The 10,410-nt window shown below is 29.5% G+C and overlaps 2 protein-coding genes across 2 annotated transcripts; one reads left to right on the top strand and one right to left on the bottom strand.

Annotated features, from left to right (window-relative positions):
- Positions 1-481: 481 nt before the first annotated feature.
- On the bottom strand, positions 482-1,288 carry LOC125821815 (uncharacterized). Its single transcript, XM_049501179.1, has 2 exons — positions 1,197-1,288; positions 482-1,130 (listed from the first exon to the last, which is right to left on the bottom strand). Exons 1-2 carry the CDS (start codon positions 1,286-1,288, stop codon positions 482-484), a joined length of 741 nt encoding a protein of 246 aa, XP_049357136.1.
- Positions 1,289-8,305: 7,017 nt separating this feature from the next.
- Positions 8,306-9,365, top strand: LOC125822578 (uncharacterized). The gene has a single exon (XM_049501990.1). It carries the CDS (start codon positions 8,498-8,500, stop codon positions 9,119-9,121), a length of 624 nt encoding a protein of 207 aa, XP_049357947.1. The 5' UTR covers positions 8,306-8,497; the 3' UTR covers positions 9,122-9,365.
- Positions 9,366-10,410: the final 1,045 nt, after the last annotated feature.

The following is a 10,410-nucleotide window of genomic DNA, read 5'->3' as shown; positions in this document are numbered from 1 at the left end:
TTAACATATTAGAAAACTTTTTGCATAATTTATGGGCAGACAAAAGATTGAAGTGAAAACTAGGTACAAACAACACACTGTGAATAATTAGATTAGGGGAAAGCTGGATAGATCCTGAGTAAGAAATTTGAACTTTCTGAGAATTAGAAAGATTAACATAAATAGGTTTAGGCAGAGGCTTGAAATAGAAGAAGAAATCCTTATTATAGCTCATGTGCTCTGTTGCACCTGAATCTATAATTCAAGTTTGTTTAGTGTAGCCCTTAGAATCAACATGTAAATTTAAGGAAAATGGACTAGAGCATAAAGTTATACCAACACAATTAATAGAAGCCATGACCTCAGAATTATTGGTGCCTTGATCACTATTTTTCACATGTTGAAGCATCTACATCACCTGAGCTAATTGTTCTGCAGTGAGTAACTTTGACTGATGACACTGTATCACTTATGAAAGAATCTCCAAAAATATCATTAGAGGTCACTGCATTTCCCTGAACGGAACTCTGAGAAGTTCTCTGCCTAGTGAATTTAAATTTGGTGAAAACCCATGCAACTTATAACATTTCTCAATAAGATGGCCTGGTTTCTTACGATACTTGCATACGAGAGGAGACTTCTTGTTCTCATAAGATCTTCTTTGTGCCCTAAAATCAGTAGAAAAAGACCTTGGTCCAACATTGGCTTGGTTAGCAACAACAAAAGAAGAAGATTCACCTGGAAATTTTGGTGTATTATGAACCTCTCTTTGTTTTTCTTCTTGGATTAAGAGTGCATATGAATTTGAAATAGAGGGTAAAGGTGAAATCATCTGGATATTACCTATAGGAGCACAGTAAGAGTCATTGAGACCCATTAGAAACTGAACTAAACGCTCATCTTGCTTGGCTTTAATATTCTTCTTCTTTGCTCCACATGTACAATCACAAGGACAAAAACTGAAGGTATCCAAAGTATCCAACTCATCCCAGAGTCGTTTGATTTTGGTGTAGTAACCAGCAATATCAGATGACCCTTGAACCAGGTCACTAAGTTCCTTTTGGAGCTGAAAGAGTTGTGGACCAGAACTCTGTCCAAACTTGTCCTCCAATTCTTCCCAGATGTCTTTAGCAGTAGAGTAATAGATAACACTTTCAGAAATTTCGAGAGAGAGAGAATTCAATAACTAAGAGATTACAATGTTGATAGATCTGGACCAAGATCTGTGAAGATCTGTTCCAACTTCAGGTTCTTTGGTGGATCCATCAATAAACCCAGATTTATTCTTCGCGGTTAAAGCTATCCACATGCCTCGTTTCCATCCACCTAAATCCTTGCTATCAAATACTATGTTCACCAACAAGGTACCTAGAGAATCAGAATGAGATATGAAGAAAGGTGAGCCAGATTAATTAGCTCAATGGGAGGTGCATTATCAGTTGGAAGAATGCCTTGAGTCCTAGTAGTAGTAGGTGTTGGATTATGTTTATCACCCATGAGAAATTAGAAGAAAAATGTTGAGGGTTTATATCAGTAGAGCCTATGCTCTGATACCATGAAAACAAAAAAAAATGAGAAGAAGAATAGGATGAAGGATTTTTTGTGTGTATTCTTAGTACAAAGTGTGTTTAAATAATACAATGAGAATCTACTTCTAACAAACTTCTACAGTTGTCCTATGCTAATTGGCTAATCTGTAACAAACATGTAATTACAATTTTTCATAAAACAAAATAAGGAAAACTAATATTTACAAATTAATATTATGGAACCTTCTGGATGGAAGAACAGATGATGATCACGTGTCTCATTTAAATCAAAGTTTCTTTCCAATTTTACTCTTCACCTTCTCTTTTCTGGTGACTGAATCTATCGGTGGGTCGTGTTCTTGTGATATTCCAACATGTTTGTCCTAATTTTCTACCATAGTTAAAATTAATTTTCTTCGGTGTAAAAGAACTCTTTCATATATATATGCTTTTTTGTCAGAAAAGTTTTTGACTTTAATAAATAGAAAACTTTTTCTTTCTCATACACAACACAATAGCATTCATAATGTAATCGTTAAAATAAAATTATTTAGCATCCACATTATAGTCATTAGAAAGGTTTTATTTAGGAGGAGATTGTTAATTTCTATGTCGTTTTTACATTAGTTTTCCTAACTATAAACCAATAGACCAAATCAGATTCTTATACATATTTTAGTATACTATTCTTGGTTTAATTTATCTTCATTCAAAAAATATAATTATTAACTTTTGCATGATTATGTCATATATATTATTTCAATCCCAAACACCAAAGGTGTAGCACATAGTTTAAGATGGTTAGTTGGACAACCTTTATTAAAATATTATAATATATATAAAGAGAAAATTATACGAAGCATATAGGTTAAAAATTATTTTTAAACATATATTTTAAATTTTAAATATTCTGAACGAAATTTTTGATTTCGCCACTGCCAACACGCTCGCGCACCGGGGACAATTAGTTATGAACTTTAGGACTTAGGAGGTTATGAAAATATGAAAAGATGACTTATATGAAATCACAAAAAAGAAAAAGGTGTAAATGAGGGATGGGGCCCATGTAACTAGAGCAAAGTACAGTACTTACTGGAGAAAGCACAATAAATCAAATCTACCATGTAAAAAAAAAAGGGTCCATTTTAGCACTATGAACAGTGTACAGCCCAACCCCAGCATAGGATACTTTTGTCAAGCCTAGCACCATCAAATTGGCATTTTTGAGGTATAGTAAAAAAAAAATTAAAAAAATGGGTCCACCCCCCACCCACCTTAGCTGAACCCAACAAGTTCATGTGGGTCTAGACAAGTAGTACGCTTGATGATGTTCAATCACTTTGAGCTAGGCTCCGAAAATTCTTATGAGTAAGAGAGTACTATACATATACATTTATTTGTTGAAAAATGATACATCAATCAGAGATATAAATAATCATTTGTATGTATCATTAGTAGTGTTTGAATTTATCTTTGTAACAGATCAAGAATTTAAAGATACAAAGACTTTTAAAGTGTTGAGCAAATTGAAACGCTTGAAGATGATAAAAGGTGAAAGAAATTTAAGTGCAAAAAGAACACAATTTACTTTGTTAGGAGATTTATTATTAAAAATGTTATCATATCATAATTTCGATTAGTGTAGCCACAAACATAGACCTTAAAAATTCTTTTGGATTGCAAGCTTCAATTCTTGAATATGTTATATTTCATTATTAAAATTCCTTACTTCTCCATGGTCAAAATCATGATAGCAATTATATTATTTTAAGCAATAAATATCTTAATCCAAGTCTATGTTGGCACACACATTACAAATAAGATGAAAGACTATTATTTTCTTTAAATTTATATTTTAGATCAACCTCTTTTTGCCATCAATTTCATTAACAGTAACATCAACTATAAAAAAATTATTTGAAGAGAGATGTTAACAAATAACTACCTCAAATGATCAATTGATTAGTTATGAAGAAATTAAGCTCTCAAAAGTCACATTTTTTTTTTGTAACAAATTAGGGTTCCCTATATGTTATTAGTGTTGGATGATGATGATGATAACGTTTTTTGCTTATTTCTTTAAAGACAATTTCTTTGTGGGGTTCCATTTTGTGTCCTCTATTGTATATATATATCCAAACACTTCTCAACCGTTCAATGTGCTCTTTAGTCTTTATTATGTAAGTTGTGAAGCCTTTGCTTTTATGCACTCCCTTGTTAATTTTTATTTGTTCATTTTAATTTATCTAATGAAAGAAGTTTTTTATTTTAACTTTTAATATTAATTATTTATTTTAAATTATCTTTTAGTCTATTAAAAAATCTACATCAATTAATATGAGTGTCATGATAAAATTTGCACTTTATTTGTTATTCCTTCTATCCTATTTTATTTGACACTCTTTCCGTTTTAATTTATCCCAAAAAGAATGTCATCTTATTATATTTTAATACAATTTAACTTTAAAATTTTCTTTTTAGCCTTAATGAAATGATTCTCCATCATAGAAAATATTTAAGAATTGTTTTAGACCACAAGTTTCAAATTTTTTCTTTTTTTTCTTTCAAAGGTGTCACATAAAATGAGACAAAGATCATATTTCTTATATATTTTCAATTTATTTTTCTAATTTTGATTTACTATGAAGTTTAAGAAAATAATTTGAGAATAAATTATTGTGAATTAATCTAAAGATATATAAAATGCACCAAAATATCATCTAATCTTCATAGTTTTATATATATAATGTGAAAAGTTAAAGTCAAAGAAGAAAAAACATTTTTTTTAAATAGAATGAAATAAAATAAAATAAACAATTGAAACCGAGGAAATTAAATATTAAATTGGTGATTCATTGTTTGGTATTTGGTTCAGAAATCAAAGAGTCCAAATTTTAGGGAAACCTTATCATACTTGAGGGCAAAAATTAATTTCTTGAAAGTGAAATGTACGAGACTTTTAAGTTTTGCTTACAACTTCTCACTAAATGAATGACATAACTTGTCCCAATATTATTGTCGTTTATAAGATTTTTACACACTGGATAAGAAAAAAAAAAAAATTCTTTTTGCCAGAAATTTTGACCAGAATGCTAAAATAACATATTTCACAGTTCACACTATGTTATAGTACTTTTTTTAATATTTTTATCATTTTTAACTTTAATATCTTTTAATTAAAAAATAAAAAAAAGATCAATTTATTTTAAAATAAAAAAGATATTACAAACTTTTTAAATTTCTAATCAAATTCTAACCAAATTTTCTGGTCATTTAACATTACCCTAAGAAAAAAAATATTAAAGTTATTAGAAACCTTTCAATATACAATTTGGGCTTCATGTACCAGATATTTAATAATAATAGATTTTTATTTTACTGATAATATTTATTGTCAGAGGCAATTGATTTAATGTCATTATATTCACAGTCGATAACGTTTTTAGCAGTATTTATATAAAGTATTGATTATAAATAATCATATTAACTATTATCGCTAAATATCAAACGTTGCAAAATCTTTTATTTCGTTGTAGTGATGTTATATACCAAATGCAGAAGAAGATGTGGTAGTATGTAATCGATGAGTTAGGTAGGACGATAAAGAACATATTGAAAAAGGTTGAAATTATCATATTCAAATTTGAATCATCTCCAACAAATTAAATATAACGTATAGAACTTATATATACATGTAACAAAAAATAATGCACAGGCAAAATAATTGTACGATTATAACATCAAATCAATCACCTTGCTCTCATACAATAATTTGCCCCCAAGCTAATTAAACACATTTTAAATGATTAGAGAAGGCAGACCGGCCGAGGATGACTATGAGCCTGTTTTAATTGACTTAAAAGTTGATGAAATATACTTTTAATTTACTTATAGTTTCTGAAAGTATTTGATAAAGTTAAAAATAATTTAAAATAAGTTAAAAATTACTTTTAAAAAGTTAAAAAACAAAAATAAGTCTCCCTCTACTTTTTATTATTTTTAACTTAAAAGCTATTTAAAAAATAAAAATAAGTCTAAACAATCTCTATATCAATCATAAGGACTAGCTATATGGTGTCTCCACGATTTTTGAGCTCTTGCTCTAATTTGTTTAAACATGAAATTAAATAATGAAGGATTATTATGTTTGAGTTCAAATACATTTTTGTACCAATATATATATATATATATATATATATATATACACACACACACTGACGGTAAATATTTTTATAATTGAAGAAATAACAAATTAAGGATTAGTCAGATGTAAAATAATTCTCTTGGTATAACTTGTCACCACTCACCATATGTAGCAGTACTTTCTCCCTTTCAAAATAACAAAGGGTTTTGGAGTACATACAAGAGTTTGAATCTTATTATTTTTTAATTTCATTTTGGATATCAAATTATTTATTTCTAAAAAATATACAAAATACATCATTAGAAATTAGATGAAAAGAACCACTCCAAAATTGACTTTTAATACACAAATAATTTTTTTAATGATTTAGAAATTTTTTTTATGGTAAAGCAAATTTTTCGCTCTCAAACTAATATATGTCATGTATAATATAATAAAATGGGGAAAGTATACATAATAACGAGCAACAAATGAATGCCATTTAGGTAAAAAATTATCCACAATCGATCGATACTTACTCTAGAATAATGAGTCATAACATATGTTAAATTAATATTGAACAAATAAAAATGAACGAAAAATAATAATGACAAATACTCCTTAAGTTATCAAAGAGTTATCTTAACATAGCTATCAACTTATCAATTATCACTAATCAATGTCCTTCAAAATATTTGCAATGTACACCAAATTTGGTATTATTGCACTAGTGCCTCATTAATGAATCCTCTAGGGATTAGGTGGCATAAGTACTACCTTAGGAACTCTAGACATGAAGAAAATTAAACCAAACATAATATAATCCAGAAATGTACGTACTAGCAAACAGATACTCCCTCCGTCCCTATTTAGTTGTCCACTTTAGAAATGACACACAGATTAAGGCAACAATGATTATCACAGTGAATTTATAATTTTACCCTTATAGTACAATTTACAATTCCAAAATAAATTAACTCAAGATAACTAATTAATGTTGGGAAGTTCATAAGTTTATTTACTTTATTTATGACAATTTTATTTAAATAAGGGTATAATAGGAAAAAATTTGTTGTCCTTTCTTGATTTGTCAAAATGGACAACTAAATAGGGACAACTAAAAATGGAAATATGGACAACTAAATAGGGACGGAGGGAGTATTATTAATGGAGTTAATATTAGTTATCCAGATCTTCATCTTAAAATAAACAGATGTGACCTTTTTAGTGTTAAGGTAAAAGATAACTTTTTCATTTGACATTTGCAAAAAGTGAACTTTATTTTTACTTTTACTGCAAAGTTTAGCACTGACAATCAGAATCCAACACTCTCAAATACTCATTAATCATTCCAATCTGACAAGACAGTTTTCCTTCAAGTAGTTGGCACGTGTACTCCACTCTCCTTCTTATGCGCGTGTATGTCACCACTCCCACAATCACTTCAGCCAATATTTTATTTTGCTCAAATTCTTTTTTAAAAAACTGTATAAATAATGTTTATAACTTTATATCATTGTGTCATTTTCGTATGTTATTTTAAATATTTTTTTAAAAAATACTTGTAAATTTTAATTTAAATGATCCTTTTTGAGCTTATTAGTTTACCTTCTTCACCTAAATGATTGAACTTACATCGAAGAAAGAACTGGCAATAGACCTAAAGTGGCAAAACTATTCATTTGGGCATTTAAATTCATAAGAGTGTCCAATTATCGTAATGAGATAAATAAAAATATTTTATAAATTGAGACATGACTTGTGATTAACTAATTTACTTTTTATAATACTCCTATGGAATGCTCATTCCTCAATACTTATAATCAAACACCAAAAAAAAAAAAAAAAAAAAAACATCTCAAAAACCTTATTCGGCTGACCAAACAATTCCTTAAATAATTATAGCCTATAGGTGAACTTTTGTTAAGCTTTAATAGGTACTCTTTCTATCTTATTTTAAGTGATGACACATTTCTTTTTCTTTGGGGTCAAAAAGAAATGAAACCTTTTCTATTTTTTAATTAAATTAAATGATTATAGCCATAAAAATAGCTAGACATATTCTAGACCATAATTTCAACTATTTTTTTTCTTCTTAAATTATGAAGATATTCGAACTAATTAACCTCAGAAAAAAGAAGTTTTCATTCACTAATAGATCGTTATCACATTTCTACAATTTTTAACACAATAAGATTTTAGTCTTTACAAAGGACATAAGAATATGATGAATAAATATAGAAATTCATACATCGAAAAGGAGTGGGAGAATAGATGATTTTACGCACAATCTTTCTCTTCTTATTAATTAATTTTGATTAGCTATATTGAAATCAGAAGCAAATTATTTAAAAAAACTTCTAAGTCTATGAAAATTGTTCGAACAGCATATTACATAATTTAATATTAAAGTAAATAAATTAGTCTAACCTGCTATCACAAAATAATATAGATTGGGTAAACACTTAAAATTCGCATATTCTTCTTTTTGGTTTTAAGTTTCGTGCTCATCATCAATTCTCTCCATACACTTTTTGTCGTTATTAATTCATTGATGAAATGCACACAAAATGAACTCCACATTCACATGAAATGTAAACCAATTTCTCAATCTCCCAATCATATCTATTATATATACTCTTCCTTCCTTCCAAGTTGTGTCTCCGTTAATTATAGCCCTTTTTTTTTCCCTACCATGGAGCTATAACAATAAATCACAATAATACAGTTTTATTTTATTTTTCTAAAAAATAACTTATTTGGGTCGCCGGAAAATCAAGATTCCGGTAACCCACAGTAATCATTTTGTTTATACATATAATTCTTTCTTTCCTGTCGCCGGGAGATAAAAAAAAGGTGATGATAAATGGCGAAGGGTCGGAAACTTGCCACTAGTCGCAGTGAAATGTTATTAGGAAACTACCCCAGCTATAGAAATGGAACTGCAACACTCAACGGTTCCTCAGAACTAGGAGAAGATGATATCTGGTCAACGGTTGATGACATGGATGATCACGATTCAAGGGGCGAGTGGAGTCCACGCGCCGCCGCTGAGAGTAATAACGGATATGTGAACCGTAAGCTGCCGGTCCAACAATCCGACCACCACCACAGCCACCGCGGGCGCCAGGTTGGGGGACTGTCATTGGCTTTTGATGATTCAGGTAAAACGGCATCTCCTCGGATCTTGCACCAGTTTCGCGGACAAGACGCGCCATCCACACGTGTGGCACACATGGCCACGTCAGCACCTGTGAATGTCCCTGATTGGTCTAAAATATATCGAGTTAACTCGGTTGAGTCATTGCATGACTCGGATGATGGTGTTGATGATCATGACTCGGAGATGGTTCCACCGCACGAATACATTGCTAGGAGCAGGAACTCGAACGCTCGCTCGGTGTTCGAAGGTGTGGGCCGTACGTTAAAGGGTCGGGACTTGAGCCGGGTTCGAGATGCTGTGTGGAGTCAGACCGGGTTCGATGGTTGAGTTCATCAAATGAACTAGCTATCGTTTTGTTAGAATTAAAGATTTTATAACTATTTTAGCTGTTTGGAGAATTAAAGAGGCAATTGATGATAATTATTTATTTTGCTAGATAAATTTTTGGTCTTGGGCAATTATTCAGGTTGAATGAATACAAACTCAGTGAGTCAACCAGCTCCTATGGAGCCTAAGTTTAATCTTTTTCGTTTTTCTATTAATATATTTTCACATATTTTATGAGTAAGTATGTACTTTTACTATGGTGGATTTTAGCAAAGTGTTCTTTTGTCATTTTCAGTTATCAATAATGGTGAAATTTTGGGTGCAAAGAATGTAGTCCCACTAAATAGTGTCTGGATAAAACTAGTACATTCAGTAGTCCCACAAAATTGTTGCAATCGTTGATGGAACTATTCAACTATCAACAATTGTTTCATAATTACCATTTATCAAAAATAATTTTTTATCCTATAAAAATGATGTAAATTTTGCATACATTCTATTATTCTCATATGTTATTTATAAGATTGTATTAATATGTTGTTGTTATTGTTATTATTATTATTATTATTATTATTATTATTACTTTTTCATAATAATCATATCTTAAAACTATTTTTCTCACAAGAAGCTTGATGAAAAAAAAATACTACCATGAAGGAAGAAAGACTCGTACATTTTCTTTTATAATTATGAAATATAGTTTTAAATTTTTTAAAGGAAATTTATTAATATGCTATTACTTGTCAAATGTTTGTGATCACCTTATTCACCTATTTATTAAAAGACATATCTACTTAAATTATATGCTAGTATTAGTAGTATATATAGGTAGAACGTCCTCATCATTTGGTTTAGATGTTGACTCAAGATTCCAAGTCATTTGGAGGGAACACTTGAATTTTTTAATTTTTAACACTTGATGGAATTTTCCCATGCCTGGATTGCTACTTTTTTAATTTTTATCTTGAGTGTTATCTTTATTCATGTTTAGTATGTCCAAGATATTATTAAAAAACAATTTTCATTTACATAAGGAAAATTAGTTGACCCCACCACTACCTCTAAACTTGTTGATCATATTATCAGCAAGAGCGATGGTCGAACATAAAACTAATTAATTAGTCTATGATGAACAAATTTGGATGTGTAATTAGTATCGAATAAGTTTTTTTTTAATCATATAAGAAGGTGTAATAATTGTAGAAGTTAGTTATCCTGGAATAAAAGAATGAAAATGACAAAAATATGGTTGAGATCCCTCAAACCTTATTCTACTGATTGATAAGAAA

This window comes from Solanum verrucosum, unplaced genomic scaffold, assembly GCF_900185275.1.
Source record: "Solanum verrucosum unplaced genomic scaffold, falcon-dt-bn FXZP01000103.1, whole genome shotgun sequence".
In the NCBI taxonomy this organism is placed as follows: domain Eukaryota; kingdom Viridiplantae; phylum Streptophyta; class Magnoliopsida; order Solanales; family Solanaceae; genus Solanum; species Solanum verrucosum.
The sequence above is the reverse complement of the archived record's forward strand: the minus strand, read 5'-3'. Positions and strand labels throughout refer to the sequence as shown.

What these genes read in the sequence shown, in the direction of transcription:
- LOC125822578 (XM_049501990.1), top strand. Translation starts at nt 8,498, where the DNA reads ATGGCGAAGGGTCGGAAACTTGCCACTAGTCGCAGTGAAATGTTATTA.
- LOC125821815 (XM_049501179.1), bottom strand. Translation starts at nt 1,288, where the DNA reads ATGTGGATAGCTTTAACCGCGAAGAATAAATCTGGGTTTATTGATGGA. An exon ending in ACAGATCTTCACAGATCTTG is followed by an intron (nt 1,131 to 1,196) that starts GTCCAGATCTAT and finishes AATTTCTGAAAG; the next exon opens with TGTTATCTATTACTCTACTG.